Source organism: Penicillium canariense (assembly GCF_028826845.1).
Source record: "Penicillium canariense strain IBT 26290 chromosome Unknown utg000004l_segment0_segment0, whole genome shotgun sequence".
NCBI classification, from domain to species: domain Eukaryota; kingdom Fungi; phylum Ascomycota; class Eurotiomycetes; order Eurotiales; family Aspergillaceae; genus Penicillium; species Penicillium canariense.
Genome location: NW_026622731.1, coordinates 2,431,329 through 2,447,804, shown reverse-complemented (window position 1 = coordinate 2,447,804; position 16,476 = coordinate 2,431,329). Strand labels below are relative to the sequence as shown.

The following is a 16,476-nucleotide window of genomic DNA, read 5'->3' as shown; positions in this document are numbered from 1 at the left end:
TCGCTGGGTAGAATCAGGCTAGTTCCATCTTGAAGTATGGCATGACCCTCGAAGTCAGAGAGTTCACATAGGGAGCAAGTGAACCGCGCTCCCCACACTCTTGTTGCTTCTCCAATGTCCTTTCGTTGGTGATCTCTTCTTCAACTCTAGGATGAACCGCCTATCTCTTTTGACAGCCTTGGGGCTTCAATTAGCCACCATACAAGTCCATGCTCACAATGTGACTTATAACAACCCCATTATTCCTGGGTGGCATTCTGATCCAAGCTGTGCTCATGTGCCAGAATGGAATAACACCACCTTCTGCACTACGTCTTTGTTCATGTCCTTCCCAGGCTGCCCGGTATTCGCAAGCACTGGTCTGGTCAACTGGGACCTGATTAGCAACGTTTTAAACCGTCCGGCGCAACTTCCACAGATCCGCACCTCCACCAATGGACAGAATCTGGGCATGTTTGCCACCACCTTGCGCTTCCACAATGGCACTTTCTACTTGATCGGTGCTTGGGTAGACTCTGATCACGGGGGCGTCGAGATTGTCCTTTTCACGACGATCAACCCATATGATGATAATGCGTGGACGAACTCGATCCGAATACAAAACCCTACGCGCGCCATTGATCCAGATACTTTCTGGGATGATGATGGCAGCGTCATCATGGCCGTGGCGGGGTCCCCCATCCAAGCATCCTATATTGACTTGGCTACTGGGAACGCGACTAAACCGTTCGATATGTGGAATGGCACTGGCTACAACAACCAAGAGGGACCTCACCTATACAAGAAATATGGTTACTATTATCTTCTCATCGCTGAAGGAGGCACGGAATTACTCCATTCGGCCACCATTGCACGTTCGAGAAGTATCACGGGGCCCTGGGGGAGTTCCCCTAGCAATCCCTTGGTCACGGCCAGGTATACCGATCGATACTTCCAGACCGTGGGCCATGCGGACCTGTTCCAAGATGATGCGGGCAACTGGTGGGGAGTTGCTCTGGCGACTCGGGCGGGATCTGCGCTCTACAACGAAACCACCTACCCTATGGGTCGAGAGACGGTTCTATACGCAGTAAGTTGGCCAGACGGCGATTGGCCCGTGGCTGATCAAGTAACTGGCGAAATGAGTGGTCCCCTACCATCGCGCTCTCCCAAGGCATCTTCCGTGCCCGCTTTCATGGGGGAACCCGACATCGTAGACTTCGCGCCGGGTAGCTCGATTCCTAAACACTGGGTCTTCTGGCGGGCACCAGCCAAGCCGCAGTCCTTCACGATCTCTCCTCCTGGCCATTCTGACACCCTCCGTTTGACTGCTTCCCGAGCCAATTTAACAGGAGACAAAGACTTCAGCCCTCCTGATGGCTTAACTTTTCTGGCCCGCCGCCAGACGAACACCCTATTTGAGTTCTCCGTGGACATAAATCCCAATTTCGCTACAGCCAAGGGAGACGAAATCGGCGTGACTGCCTTCCTACATCAAGATCAACATGTCGACCTGGGAATCGTCTCGATGGGCTCGGTTGCCAAGGGGAATCTAGGCTTTCGCTTTCGGGCCACGGACCTAGCCGCCGCCGATTTCACGGTCCCGGCTCCAAAAGTCACGCCCCCTCCCTCCGTCATGGCTATCAGGATCTATTCGTCTCCACCTCCGTTCTGAGAATAGCACTCATTATCAACTCTCAGCAGCGCCAGCCGCTCGGCCTCGAGAGTTGCGGGTGTTGGCTGTGTTCAGTGGAGCACTCATCAGTGGCCCTGACGTTTTCACCGGTGCCCTGCTCGGAGTATATGCTACCACAAATGGCGGGAACCATACGATGGAAGGGTACGTCAGTCGATGGAGGTATACTCCCGTTTGCGCAGCAGATTGACTATGACACTTTCAAATGGAGCTAGTGGTACTGAAGACCTAGTTATCTACCGGGCATCTCCCCACCAGCTCAAGCCCAGGTTCGGGGCTATCAAACTGTTATTTACACTAAAACCAGTACTCGAACACAGTATAAGAGACCAATGATAATGAATGCGTGCGATATGCATTTTCAAGGGAAGCAGGGTGCTTCTCCACTCATGCACGTATCCTAAATCAGATGCATCTTCGTAAACAAACTCCATGAACCGTACCATCAGGACGCCATTCACAATGCAATGTCATGTCCCAGCTTTATATAATGCAAACGTTAAAAACCCGACCGTCACTCCTCGTCACCTTTGGGAGCATGCTTCCTTGTCCTACGTCCAGACCCCCACCCAACATCCTCCAACTCTCGGACTTCACCGAGAAGCATGCCAGGATCGGCTTTCTTCGACGTCCCAGCTAACTTCCCGGCATTGCGCAGAAACTCTGCTCGCATGGCAGCGGCGTCGGAGTCCTCATAGTCTAGCTGTGTCATCTGGGGCTCCTGGTTCTCTTCGTCTTCCTTATCAATCTGGGCAGGGAGTTGGTCTGCCAAGAAGTCGAACTTGCCACCGCTGAATATAGACGATAGGCTCTGCTCATTGCGACTGTTTGCGCGGGAAAATGAATTTTCTCGCGTTGGCTCTGCGCTCTCGAGCGCGGAGCCGAGACCATCATCGTTGAGAGTATCGATGGAGCTGGCCCGTGACATGGCGCGGGTTGTCTCCGTTGCTCGATTTGACGAGTGTGAGGGTGCACGACCCAGAAGCGGTTTACGCTTTCGGCGCGCTGGGTAGCTGCTATCGTCGTTGGTAGTCATACTCTCCGTCTGTTGCCGTGACTTGGCTGCTTGGGCCTGCTGAAGAAGACCCTTCAATGCAGTGTCCAGAGCAGACGGCGCTGGCTGCTTTGCATACTCTTCAGTGGGTGGTTTATCGGTTTTGCTGTGGGGTGATGGAGACGGCGATTCTGCTACGCTTGCTCGTGGCTGGTCAGGTGGCTCTTCGTCGGAGAAGCCGTCGCCAATGACAGGCATCATTCGAGACTTGTCACTTTCCACTGGCAGTGACTTGGTTTTTAGTTCTGTGGCGGGCCCATTGGAGGGTCTAGAAGGCCCGTCGCCGGTCTTGCTGGCCGGCGCGCGCAATTGTTTCTTAGTGGCAGATGCAACACTCAGCTTCTCCCGGTCGCTGCTGGCTTGCGACACCGGTCGTCTGACGATGTATGGCTCAAAGGGCTTCTTCTGCCCCGTTTGGACGGATATCCAGAACCAATCCGCCGATACAGCAGGGACTCCCCATTCGCTCGTATGTCGGAGCTTGTCATGGCTCGCGGTTTGGGGATCATTACAAACAAGAACGGAAGCTTTGGGCGTTAGGTACTCGTCATACGAGGCACCCATCAAACCAACCAGTTTAGAAAGGTGCAAAAGATCGATGCGTGCAAATCCAGTAGAGCATATCCGCATTCCTGGGAAGCCTGGGATAGGGAACTTTACAAACGGTGTGCTTGCAACATGGGATTCTGGTGGAACCAGAGCTCGGGCATCTAGGCACCTTTCCAGCCACATGTCGGTGACAACTTCACATTCGAATGCCATATCATCGGTGGACGGGATATCTGACCTAGGGGTCTTGTATGGCACCATGACAAAAAGCCCTTGCCCTGTTTTCGGTATGCTCGGGCTAGAAAATTCGCTCAGAGAGTCAACGCACTGAGCTGCATTGAATTCAAGGTGATGTCGAAGAACGCCTTTCTGAGGGGAGATTAGTGGTAGTCGTGGCAGCTGAACAATGGAGAACTTACCTGCTTAGAAGTAAATCCATGGATGTAGAAATAACACCCGTCAAGAAACCCTTCCGGAATTCTGGCTGAGGCGTCGGGAAGGGGGCGATGCTCCATGGTTTCAGGAAACGTCGTCTCACTCGCGAATGATTTGGCTGCTTGGATGAAAGGTTTGCGCTTTTCAGCGTCCGGTTCTTCTGGCTGGTCATTATTTGATTCGGCCACGTCGTTTGCGAAGCCTGCGCCGATGATGTCTCCCCAGATGTTTTCGTTCTGGCCCACGAGTTTGGTGCTCGCTGTTCGGCGTAGCTTTTTCCTTGGCCGCGGGTTCGCCGAGCTGTCATTGGCAGCTGCCCTTCCTTTTCCAAGCTGTACTTTTGCTGTCGCCGGTATCGTTCGATCCCATGCCCCCATGCCTTGCTCTTCCAGTGGCAAGGTGGGGTGATATTTCTCTTCATCCAAGATCATCCCGCGCTCAAGACAGTCGTGAAACCACCTCACAGTGACAACCTTGATATTCCATTGCGTCGCAAACTTGTATTTCTCGCCCTCTGTGTTCCGAGAAACGAGATGTGTGACGCTTTTGGTCAGGTCCTTCCGAAATTCAGCACCATTCTCCACAGCCATGTCGTGCATCTGCGTTCGAAAGGCCACTAATCCCGTAGGTTAGTTCGTTAGTTCGGTGTGTGCAGTGAAGACTACAATTCAATTAACTCACTATCTGAGAAGCCCGTAATACAGAGCGTAAGACCAAAGAAGGTCGGGAGCTCGTATTGTTTGACCAGTGCCTGGATGTCCGTGTCCCCGCCCTGCATCCACGATTGTCGTACAGCTTCGATCCATTCCGGTCTCAACACGGTCACGTCGTTCCGCTCGCGGGCGACGAATTTGTACTTTGGAGAATCAGTCGCCCCGACAAGGAGGTGCGTTACATCTGCTGTAAGGTCGGGTCGCTCAATTGCGCCCATTTCTTTCGCGATGTTGCTGAGCTGGGTCTATTGTGAATCCAGTTGTCAGTCTCAGTCCCTAAACTCCTCTGTTTGCCATACGTACTCTCTGCTCCAGAGGGACTGAGGTGAAGCAAATGACCGCGCCCATGAGCGGATGCTCCTTGTCTATAGCGAGGCATGTTAGAATGAAGTCCGCGCAACTGAAGCGGGAGGCCTTGGTTCAACTTACCCGAGGCGTCGGTCTCTGCCATCCTTCATGGTCGGCAGCGTTACCATGCGCGTCCCACTGAGATATTGAGTGAAATATGCTTGTTTCGGGCAATGGGTGTGGAATTGGGATCTTAATGCCCGTCTGCTCCCGCGCGTCGCGATATTCAATAGTCACGTGTTGCAACCGCGAATCTTGTGGGGCATCGGGGCATGTGCCTCATTAATTCGCAATTTTTGGCTCTGCTATTTTTGATAATCCAGAGGAGGCAGGAAAGCTTCTGCTTTTAAATCATTTAGTTTGTCTTGTTCGGCTCATCTAGTATCTCCCTACATTCATCGTGTCGCGTAATGCCCGGTTCATACTTCCAGAAGTGTATACCGCCGCAAGTATATATTTTTACATCATCTTACTTTTATAGCCTACGTAGGTAGATGCCTCTATATGTAACTTTTTATCACCATTAAATAGGTAAATTGGCAGCAGCATACCGGGGTTGAAGATGCACCTCTCAGGGACGGAGACAATGAGAGGCTCTAATCATACTCGAAACTTCTCGCAGATAGACTATGAGGCTCCACTGACTTAGGCACTTTCGCAGTGGAACCCAATGTTTATTAAACATAGCGAGTATAGACAATTAATGTAAAGCAAAGCATCATTCATGTAGACCAATACGTGATGGCCTGAATAGAAGAACCCTCAATGGATGGTGAACTTGCACCTATTAACATAGTTCACCAAATCAGCAGTTTGTTGGTCACTCATGCCTCAGGCATTAAAAGAGGGTCAGCCGGCGCGTCTCGACCACGCGTTGTAAAGAAACCCATCAACCCACATCGGCATTGGAACTGTTTGGTATCTCCCCGGCGTTCACCCCAGAGTTGTCGTTGTTTATGCACGCTTCCAGAGCCAGGACTCGTGGCATCAGAATTACCCGATTGCTCTCTGTGAGTTGCTCTACGAGGCCGCCAAATCCCTCCGCGTACTCGTCGACACCACCACGGCCAATCTCCGAGGACACTGTGATGTTCAAGAAAGCTGTCAAAGACCATCCTGGAGGGGCCTCCAAACCCCTTCAGTCCAATTTTCTCCGCGCAAACTCCATTGTATCTTCCAAACCCACACAGCCACAATCCGTCGGCGTCAAACGAAAAATCGACATGGGCCATGGCGGGGAATCCACGCTTGGTTCCCTCCACAGCACGGTTTATTTTGACGAAAATGACTTCGACGATGATCTGGATCTCGATATTGACGAGCCCATCGCATTGAATATCCCAAGCGCAACGAGCACCACCTACGCCTCGAAGCCCGACCCCGTCGCCTACCCGACCATCGACCTCACATCATCGGATGCCCGCGCCCCGGCACCTGCCCCAGCGAGCAAGCCACAGTCAGACATCGCATATCCGGATCTGCCGCCTGCATCCCAGGAATATGCTGCTCCTACAAGCAGCATCCAGATTCCGTGGTCTTCCTCCCCTCCTTCACACTTCCAGCCGCCCCCCAAACCGCGTACGCTACCATGGTTGAAGGAAGCCAAGGAAGAGGCAATTCAGGACAAGCGGAACAACCTCATTACACCAAAGCGGACAAGGCCTGCAGAGCCTTGGAATAAGAGTGCGAGTGCCATTAAGGAGGAACAAAAGGAGCTGAGACGGGAATACAAGAAAACCCAAAATGTGGACGGGGCTCCAAAACAGAAAGAGAGCAACAAAGTGCCAACTGTTTTCCTGAGTGATGAACAAAGACATGTTTTGGATGCTGTAGTTGAACAGGGAAAGAGTATCTTCTTCACCGGCTCAGCAGGTACCGGAAAGTCGGTTCTCATGAGAGAAATTATCAAGAAGCTACGCAACAAGTTCAAGCGAGAACCAGATCGTGTTGCGGTGACGGCCTCGACCGGTCTGGCAGCCTGTAATATTGGAGGTGTGACCCTTCATAGTTTTGCCGGTATTGGATTGGGCAAAGAGGCTGTACCTGAATTGGTCAAGAAGGTGAGAGCTCGTTCTAGATAAATCGATGCATGAAGGCTGACAGTTGATTTAGATCAAGAAAAATCAGAAAGCCCGGAATCGCTGGCTCCGCACCAAGGTTCTTGTCATTGATGAAGTATCAATGGTTGATGGTGACCTGTTCGATAAGCTTGAAGAAATTGCCCGGCGAATTCGGAACAATGGGCGTGCATTTGGAGGCATCCAACTCGTTGTTACCGGTGACTTCTTCCAGCTACCCCCTGTGCCAGAAGGGCACAACCGCGAAGCAAGGTTTGCCTTCGCGGCGGCGACTTGGAACACGTCGATCCAGCACACCATCCTCTTGACGCACGTCTTCCGTCAAAAGGACCCCGATTTCGCGGCCATGCTCAATGAAATGCGATTGGGCAAGATCAGTCCCAAGACAGTCGAAGCATTCCGAAAGCTTTCTCGACCACTTGACTTCCACGACGCGCTTGAGGCAACCGAACTGTATGACGCCCCCCTTTCCTGACAATGTACCTGAACTGACAGATATTTGTCAGGTTCCCCACACGTGCCGAAGTTGAGAATGCAAATTCCGCACGGATGGGCCGACTTTCCGGCGAGATGATTACGTTCAATGCTGTCGATTCAGGGACTATACAAGATGCCCAGCACCGGGAGAAGCTGTTATCTAACTGCATGGCTCCACAGACTATTCATCTAAAGAAAGGTGCCCAAGTGATGCTCATCAAGAACATGGAAGACACACTTGTCAACGGGTCCATTGGCCGTGTTGTTGCTTTCATGGATGAGACGACTTTTGACTATTACCGGGACAATGAAGGCGACTTTGCCGGAGGTGATGGCAATGACAACGATGAGGACGCAGCTCTGCGCGCTCGGAAGAAGCTGAAGCCCATGGCTCACAAAGAGGGCGGGGTTACAGTGACGCGCAAATGGCCCATGGTGTGCTTCGTCCAGCCCGATGGAACAGAAAGACACCTACTTTGTCAACCAGAAGCCTGGAAAATCGAGCTTCCCAACGGTGAAGTTCAAGCCCAGCGTCAGCAGGTGCCTCTGATCCTGGCGTGGGCATTGTCCATCCACAAGGCTCAGGGCCAAACTCTTCAACGGGTGAAAGTTGACCTGGGACGAGTCTTTGAAAAAGGGCAAGCTTATGTGGCACTCAGTCGCGCTACATCTCAGGCAGGGTTGCAGGTTCTGCGGTTTGAACCACGGAAGGTTATGGTGCATCCTAGAGTGACTGATTTCTACTCCAATTTGGTATCCATAACCCAAGTGATCAAACCCAAGAGATCCGGCGCTGATGACTTTGAGGATGACTGCTTTGATGGTTTATAGGTGTAATGGGGCCATTAAGAGGCGCATATTTGTTTATAATGGTTTTGATTGGAGCATTTGTGCTACTCACGTATAAACTAAACACCTAGCGATATCCCATGATCACGATTTAAACTTATTTTAACATACTTCTCTTTTGATGCTCTCCTGTGAACGCGTTTTGGGTCGATTTAGGTACTCACGCGCTTGAATTGCTACACGTATAGTCGCATCTGTCGACGTGTGGGCCCCCCACACCGAGTCTTATCGATAGTATCCTCTCACGTGACCTGACATGGGCGTGGAGGTTGAGCTGCCCGAGCTTTCTTTTTCCAACTGCAACGCGTTTCGCCTGATTTACTCTGACATTAATCCGTATCAATCTCATACCTCAATGATCAAGCCGTCGCTGTGGCTTCTCAGTGATATCCAGTGACCATGGCTTCCGAGTTCATCGGTTACAACGTGCTCGTGACACTGCAAGTGCCACCAGGTGGGCAGCTTCAAGGCCAGGTCGCTGATGTGATTGGGCAGACCTTGCTGCTCCAAAATGGTATGCTGCTGAAACATGACTCTTTTTTCACCTGAAACTCGGACTGAATCCATTCTTTACAGTCACCTTTCTGTGGAATGGCCAACGCCATGCTCAATTTTCGATTGATGCCTCCGCGATCACCGATCTCTCTCTAGGATCGACCAAGCCAGCTCCCCCGCAGCAACAGCATACAGCGCCGAAACCTCCAGCAACTGTAACTGTTCCATCTCGACCCCCTCCACAGCAGTCGTTCGTTGATCCCGCCATCTTGAGCTTCTCTAAGCCCCCTTCCCAGCCTGCTGTACAACACACACAGACTCACCTGGTGGGGCCGAGTGCTGCCCAAGCCCCAGTATCCGTCGGCGCATCCTTGACCGAGCCATTCAGCAACCTAGAGCTGGATGTGAGTGCTGTCCGAGGTGGAGTACATGGAGCTCCGCATGAGACGGAGCCCCAGGTTGCACAGAGCGTGACGACACCTACCAAGCAAACACCGAAGCGAAACCGGCACGGAACTGATGATGGATTCATTAAACATGGCGCCGCAGCAAGCACCAACCCAAAGAGCAAGGGCTGGCGTCAAACTGCATTTGTGGAGCCTGTGTCCTCAGTCACCCAAGGATCGCCCGAACATGCCAAGCAGCCTGGCGCAAAGCCTCGCAAGAAGAAGGCACGCCGTGCTTATGCTGAAGACCCGAATGGATGGGCTACAGAGGATGCAACGGACATCCAGGAACTGGGAGAGTTCGATTTTCAAAGCAATTTATCGAAGTTTGACAAGCGGCGTGTGTTCGAGGAGATCCGCAACGACGACACCACGGCTGATGAGGCTCGCCTGGTCAGTTTCAACCGTAGGGCGAAACCGGGCACCAATGGTGGAAAGAACCTCCACTGGACCGAGAATGTGCTTGATAGCGCACAGAACAGCGACACTGGCGATGATGTCGAAGGTATTAGCGATGCCAGACACAGCAGTGAGAACATCTCCGGCCGTGAACGATCGCGAGCTTCAGGGCGCATTCAAACTTCCCGCATTAGCAGCACCATCGTGGCTCAACCCATGGTGCCACAGATTAGTGCGCTTGGCCGGAGCCAGATCAACACCTCCCGCGGTGCGAGCCCCCGACCAAGCCGATCTTCTGCATCGCCTATGGTTGCGGTCAACCCAGCTGGTGCATCTCTGCGACTGACAACGACAAACCGCAGCTGTCCCACTGTGAGCCCGCTGCAGACGCTCGAGGTTGAACAGATCGCTGCGGCCGAATTCGGCTTGTCTGAGGACGTTCTCACTGAAAATGCAGGACGGGGTATCGCTGAAGCAGCAGTTGCTCTACTTACCAGCGACGCAGCCGCTCCAACCATGCTGATTATCACCGGTAACCACCGTACAGGTGCAAGGGCTATTTCTGCTGCCCGCCACCTTCGAAACCGTGGCCACCGTGTCACTGTGTGCCTGCTAGGATTGGAGCATGAAGAGGAGTTACTGGAAAACTGCCGCAAGCAATTGGAGATTTTCCGAAAGATTGGAGGGCGCGTACTCAAGTGGGAGGACCTCTCAGCCCGTCTCTCTACTGCTGACCTGGCCCCCGACTTGGTCATTGATGCCTTGTTTGGCATGCATATTGCCTTTGACGACCTTCGGACTGATGACCAAGGCGTTGCGTTTGAAATGATTTCATGGGTGAACCGCAGCAATGTCGAAATTCTCTCTGTTGATGTCCCGTCTGGGATGTCGGCTTCCAGTGGTATGTATCTTCCTCTTACTCAATGTTCGGACTTGGCTAATCACAGTATACTACGCAGGCGAGGTGACGATAGCTGATGGCGGTCGACTATGCGTTAACGGTTCATCTGTGGTGTGCCTCGGCGCACCTAAGACCGGAATTCTCAATGCTCTACTTTCCGGCGAAGGACACTCCTGGAACGTATCTGTAGCCGATATTGGCATACCGCAGATTGTGTGGCGCAAGTATGGCACTCGTCGCCGGCACGGTATCGACTTCGGGAATCGATGGGTGGTGCCGCTGCGGTTCCAGACACTGGTTGCATAGGTGCCTAGGCGGTTCTGGCTTCATTGATTTCGATTTCGAATCAAAATTACTCATCACAGGCGTTATTTTCTGGGATGGAAGGATATTACGGGGAGCTCGTGGCCCCATCGGCGTTTCTCCTAAGTGTCGTGTTATTCATGGGCACCACATGTACATGTATGATTAGCGGCCGCACACTCTCGATTGTCATTTTATGTATCATTTCTCTCTATCTGATCCGTGAGTAAACTTGTTCTGCGCTCAGTACACTGTCTAGCCAAAGGATCTTAAGAACCGCTTTGAAAGACCACAATTTCCCGGTCTAATATCAAACTGACGAAGACGCGTAAATGACCTTTCTGTTGGTATACGATACTTATCATTCGAGCTAGCCGCACAAGATAGTTTTGTAAAAAATTGGCTACGCAGTGTAGAGTAAAGTACCTCCCAACCGAGCTCCTTTGGACCAGAATCTCAGCGCACAGTTAAAATGCCATTACTAGCTCACATTATAGACTCATGTCTGACTAGGCATCTTCGCCCTTTTCGCGAGCGGCATTTTGCTGCTCCGCAACCACATCGGCGGGAATACGGTCAGGTGTCATGTTCACAAGCATAATCATTGGGACCAAAGCAGCCCCAAGGAGAGCGAACGTCACGCAGCTAGAAATAAAGTTAGCTGGACTTTCGTGAACAGAGTCTAAGGCAAAGGAGAAAACATACAAGCCAGTGAGAGGGTCACCAGTAGTTTGAGTGTTCATGCCATAGGAAATAGCCTGGCCAATTGCTTCGATACATCTGAACGCAGCACCATTGCGGACGTTTTCTGTTACTGCCATTAGCGATCACTATTCTTCTCCCTTCTCTTTTGAACCAGAGTCGACGAAGACACTCACCCTGTGCATCAGTTGCAAATGATGACAGAAGCCAATACATGTAGGACTGCGACAATGGACCCGTAGTCTGTACAAAGAAGTACGGCAGAAAAGACGAAGGGTAGAGTCCGTCCTCCCAATCAACCTTGCCAGGGTCATTGTGGTTGAACTTGACTTGCATAATGATGGACCAAATATACACGCCAACGTTAAGAATCACGACGGTGAAGAGACCAATTTGGGCGCGGCGACGCTGACTGAGGTGTTTCATATCGAGGATGAAGCCGAGACCAAAGCAACCGACGCTAGTGGGAAGCTAGGTTAGCTGATGTAGATAAAAGAAGATCGATAATTGAATCCTACATGCAGAAGAAGGGCGAGACCAGAGATGACAGGGCGCGGGCACGAACGGTGAAGTAGGTCCCTAGGTAAGTGGACCAAGACCCGCTGTCATACATGTTAGCTGAGAATGTTGAATGGATCCAGTAGTGGCCATGGGCTTTACCTGTAGAAGAATGACCAAAGTGCCCAAAGAGCGGACAGCATGATAAGTTTTGAGGTCATCGTCTTCGCAATGCGCTTGAATTCCATCTTGGTGGAAAGAGTCTCCGCCGTGATGATTCGGGTACCATCTGATCGGACGACATGTTCGAATGGTCTAATTAACAGCGCGAATGGGAGGCTGCAGAACAGCATGAGCAAAAAAGAACCACTCGGGATCAGGATCAGTCGCTAGATGGGGGCACTCACGCGAGGCACTCGATGATCACAAAGGCAATGTAAGTATCGGGAGTAATTCCCCCATCGGCTCCTTTCACATGATTCTTTGAAAGGCTTCGCAAAGTGAAAGGGTCAGTCAATATGCATCCCGTAGGCTCATTATTTGGGAATTGGACGAACGAACTTGATTGCACCGCCTACCAATTGGCCAAGGTTTCGAGACACGATCCACAGAGCCAGATATTTACCACGAGCACCAGAAGGCGCGAGCGTCATGATCGCTCCGGCCTCGGCGACATACCAACAGGCTGTACCGATTCCACTGATAGCACCGCTGAGAATGAGATACTGCCGAGAATGATTCGATGTCAGAATGCGTTACGTTGCGACACACTTCCAGCTGTCAGCTGGTGAGCCACAAAGTGCTTGCCACTTACCCATTGGTTACCAAACTTGCTGTTGCAGTAATAGGCGGATCCTTGGATAGGAAAGGACGCCGCACCAATAACTAATGCCCACTTGACACCTAGTTTGTTGACTAACGGACCGCCCATAAAGCAGACTTTCGAGTGGATCTCAGTCAGTACCCTCAAATCACGACTGGAGGCGCCGAGTTACATACCAACAGCAAGCATAGCATATAAGATCGCGGTCGAAATATTAGAGGTCTGAGTAGTTGCCAGACCACCACCACCGAGACCTGCCAATGATTAGTCGGACCTCCAGAGTATTGCAGCTTTGGTTGCAGAAGGCGAGGGTGTAGAACTTACCAGCAATCGCATCAGCCATGGCTGGCCCGCAAAATGCTTGCACACTCAAAAGCATCATCTGCGTCAAGCTATGCTGCCAGACCCGCTTCCATAGAGGCACAGTCGCCCTGTATTGCTCCAAGTCGATCCCCTGGGCCCCATCGACTGCATAGATTGGCGAGGAATGGAGAGATTCTTCTCGTGCACTGGGCGCCGCAGTCTTCGAATCGGTCTTCGAATCGGCCATTATAACAAAATCAGATGATCACAGAGAGAGGAACAAGAGATATCTGAAGAACACTGGAACAGCGCCTCGAGCTCGGTTATTTATACACACGCCATCAGGTCCAGGACATGTCCACTTATCACCTACTGAGCTTATCTCCGCAGTAGCTCGCATTCTGGCCTGGGGTGGTGGTGAGTGGGTCTTTCCCCACGTTCGTCTTCCCCGGGGGTTGAATGTGGTGGAAGGTCCAGGCGAAAAAAAACCGCCAACGTCGCTTCGCGCCGCATCATCACCGATAAGTTGGTTGACGACCACCAATCGCAATTATCGGTATGATTATCATTCGCTTCTCTCTCCCTACCTCTGGGCACTTCGTATCTTGGAAATTGGGGCGAAACCGGAGTCATGGTTATTGGTGGAGCGGCACATGATATCGCATGATCCGTCGCTCGGCCTGTCTCAGTCGCTTATAACTGACCTACTTTTTGGGACTCCGCCCCTTGGAGCTCGTCAGGACCTGCCACAGAATTTCTCCTGAGTGCTGCAAGATGGCGAATTTGCGGGCTAACACCAAGGTCGTCGTCGTTGGGGGAGGTGGGACGATGGGCTCTTCAACCGCGCTGCACTTGGTACGGTCTGGGTACACTCCCTCAAACATCACCGTTCTGGATGTATATCCGATTCCTTCCGCACAATCTGCGGGTTATGATTTAAACAAGATCATGAGTATTCGGTTGCGCAATGCACCGGATCTGCAACTGTCGCTGGAGGCACTCGATATGTGGAAGAACGATCCGTTGTTCACGCCGTTCTTTCACAATGTTGGCATGGTGAGTCATCCGCAACGTCTGGTCTGGGCGATAGCATGTTAACACGCCGACAGATGGACTGTTCGTCGTCGGAAGCGGGTATTGCGAATCTGCGACAGAAGCACCAATCCCTCATCAACGCCGGGCTCGGGAAGACAAATGTCTGGTTGGAAAGCGAAGATGAGATCTTGGCGAAAGCACCGCATTTCAGCCGTGAACAAGTCAAGGTAAGGTGGTATCACCAAGTGTCTGGGGTGCTAAGGCTCACCTGCGGGGACAGGGCTGGAGAGCCGCATTTTGCGAGGATGGAGGCTGGCTGGCTGCAGCCAAGGCCATCAATGCGATCGGACTCTTCTTGAACTCACAGGGTGTCAAGTTCGGGTTTGGCGGGCAAGTGATGCGACCTTAGCAGTTCTTCGGGTCCAGAGAGGTCCACTGTGCTAATGCGAACGCGCAGTGCCGGAACGTTCAAACGACCCATTCTCTCCGCTGATGGGACGGCATGTCATGGTGTTGAGACAGCAGATGGAACGAAATACTACGCCGACAAAGTGGTTTTGGCCGCCGGTGCATGGAGTCCCACCCTGGTCGATTTGGAGGACCAGTGTCTCTCGAAAGTAAGTCGACCGCCTCTTTATCTGCGTATTCCGAGCCAAAAGTTCAGAGAAGAGAACTTACGCACCAACTGACAACCTCAGGCCTGGGTCTTTGCTCATATTCAACTCACCCCCCAGGAAGTGGCCGAGTACAGGGACTCGCCTGTAGTATATGACGGGGAATATGGGTTCTTCTTCGAGCCCAACGAGTAAGCAATCGCCCCATTCTGTCTAGAACGGACACTGAATACTAAGCACTCATCGCAGACATGGCGTGATCAAAGTGTGCGACGAGTTCCCCGGATTCTCTCGCTTCAAGCAACACCAACCCTACGGTGCCACCTCTCCCAAACTCATCTCCGTGCCCCGATCACACGCCAAGCATACTACAGATACTTACCCAGACGCATCTGAAGACACAATCCGGAAAGCGATCGCAAGATTCATGCCTCGCTTCATGGACAAGGAGCTTTTCAACCGCTCTATGTGCTGGTGCACGGACACTGCGGACGCCAATCTACTAATATGCGAGCACCCCAAGTGGAAGAACTTGATCATGGCCACTGGGGACAGTGGGTAAGTGAACGACAAGGTTGACGGAGTGAAATGTTGCTCACGCTCCATAATCTAGACACTCGTTCAAGCTTTTGCCAAATATTGGCAAACACGTTGTCGAGCTGATCGAAGGCTCTTTGTCGGAGAACTTGGCGCATGCGTGGCGGTGGAGACCAGGGGGCGATGCTCTTAGGTCCATACGCGCTGGTCCAGCAAAGGACCTTGCTGACATGCCTGGCTGGCAACATGATGCAAAGCTATGATTGCAGCTCTGCAAGCCTGTCCAGCATCCAATTCCTCTAGGCATCTATGTCTCCTGACTGCGGTCTCCGACGGTCTCCGATGGCGAAAAACATGGAAGAATATGGCGGACACTCGGGAGCAGAGAAGCAGAATATTTGATGCTATAGAACTAAATGTTCGGTACTCGAGGCTATCTCAAGTAGGTAGACATTCGAAGCATCCATTGCTGATAGGGAGAACGCATACACATCTACATGAAGCGGAAAGCTGTTCCAAAGTTTCCAACGTTCATCTAAAGAATTAAAACTATGTCATACCGAGGATGTATTCCTATAGGGAGCTAGGTAGACTAATTCCGCGCGGATCCCTGCCTTCTTTTTGCTGTGCAAGTCGAAATAGGGAATACTTTTCTATTCAAAATTCAGGATACGGTAGACGAGTTAAGCCGACCGAAAAAATTCACTTCCATGAAGCATCAGCTATGGGGGTCTTTACGTGTTGCAATTTTCATTCAAGTAACCAAAAAAATAAACATGGTCAACCTTTGAAGGGAGCAAGTCTCACCCCAGAGTGATTCGGTGCCACCTTGGTTTAGGCTTTGCGAAGAAAGCCTCCGTCATCCTTCACAAGTAGGTCGGGTTATACTCCGAAATTGATCGACACAACAATGGATGTGTCTTGATAGACATAACCCTTCGTTTACGAGAATCTTTCGTCACAACTACTTTCTTTAGCTTCCCTCTGAAAGCCCATAACTAGTATGCACCTGGGGTCAGGGCTCTGCCTTTTTCCTCTACGAACTAGTTATTTACGATATGACTTTCCACTCGATAGGATATTTAATGAAGAGTGCAGGAAGTTAGTCGTTTAGCACCACTTGCCATACAATGTTCAACAGTGTAGCGCGTGTTGTACTGATGTGCGCCTATATTTTGTAGTTGACCGTGTAAGGCGGGCGGTCAGAAAGCGGGTCTACTGGGGTACAAATTTTTTGTCTGT

General features: G+C 51.6%; 6 protein-coding genes across 6 annotated transcripts; 4 read left to right on the top strand and 2 right to left on the bottom strand.

Annotated features, from left to right (window-relative positions):
- Nucleotides 1-322: 322 nt before the first annotated feature.
- Nucleotides 323-1,654, top strand: N7482_007197 (uncharacterized protein; the record flags this gene model as incomplete). Its single annotated transcript, XM_056689322.1, has 1 exon — nucleotides 323-1,654. The coding sequence occupies one exon, from the start codon at nucleotides 323-325 to the stop codon at nucleotides 1,652-1,654; it is 1,332 nt and encodes a 443-aa protein (XP_056541751.1).
- A 535-nt stretch (nucleotides 1,655-2,189) lies between these two features.
- Nucleotides 2,190-4,825, bottom strand: N7482_007196 (uncharacterized protein; the record flags this gene model as incomplete). Its single annotated transcript, XM_056689321.1, has 4 exons — nucleotides 2,190-3,647; nucleotides 3,698-4,329; nucleotides 4,395-4,671; nucleotides 4,730-4,825. Coding segments are annotated over 4 exons (2,463 nt in total), but the record flags the coding sequence as incomplete, so codon positions are not given.
- A 1,037-nt stretch (nucleotides 4,826-5,862) lies between these two features.
- Nucleotides 5,863-8,160, top strand: N7482_007195 (DEAD/DEAH box helicase; the record flags this gene model as incomplete). The annotated part of the gene is made up of 3 exons (XM_056689320.1): nucleotides 5,863-6,834; nucleotides 6,887-7,305; nucleotides 7,359-8,160. 3 exons carry the CDS (start codon nucleotides 5,863-5,865, stop codon nucleotides 8,158-8,160), a joined length of 2,193 nt encoding a protein of 730 aa, XP_056541749.1.
- A 417-nt stretch (nucleotides 8,161-8,577) lies between these two features.
- On the top strand, nucleotides 8,578-10,725 carry N7482_007194 (mRNA decapping enhancer EDC3; the record flags this gene model as incomplete). The annotated part of the gene is made up of 3 exons (XM_056689319.1): nucleotides 8,578-8,692; nucleotides 8,755-10,419; nucleotides 10,478-10,725. 3 exons carry the CDS (start codon nucleotides 8,578-8,580, stop codon nucleotides 10,723-10,725), a joined length of 2,028 nt encoding a protein of 675 aa, XP_056541748.1.
- Nucleotides 10,726-11,231: 506 nt separating this feature from the next.
- On the bottom strand, nucleotides 11,232-13,295 carry N7482_007193 (uncharacterized protein; the record flags this gene model as incomplete). The annotated part of the gene is made up of 10 exons (XM_056689318.1): nucleotides 11,232-11,367; nucleotides 11,428-11,530; nucleotides 11,601-11,884; nucleotides 11,943-12,026; nucleotides 12,085-12,261; nucleotides 12,330-12,413; nucleotides 12,484-12,647; nucleotides 12,737-12,861; nucleotides 12,922-12,999; nucleotides 13,070-13,295. 10 exons carry the CDS (start codon nucleotides 13,293-13,295, stop codon nucleotides 11,232-11,234), a joined length of 1,461 nt encoding a protein of 486 aa, XP_056541747.1.
- Nucleotides 13,296-13,822: 527 nt separating this feature from the next.
- N7482_007192 (NAD(P)/FAD-dependent oxidoreductase) lies at nucleotides 13,823-15,497 on the top strand (the record flags this gene model as incomplete). The annotated part of the gene is made up of 7 exons (XM_056689317.1): nucleotides 13,823-14,104; nucleotides 14,158-14,310; nucleotides 14,364-14,473; nucleotides 14,541-14,700; nucleotides 14,782-14,888; nucleotides 14,947-15,255; nucleotides 15,311-15,497. The coding sequence occupies 7 exons, from the start codon at nucleotides 13,823-13,825 to the stop codon at nucleotides 15,495-15,497; spliced, it is 1,308 nt and encodes a 435-aa protein (XP_056541746.1).
- Between the last annotated feature and the right edge of the window lie 979 nt (nucleotides 15,498-16,476).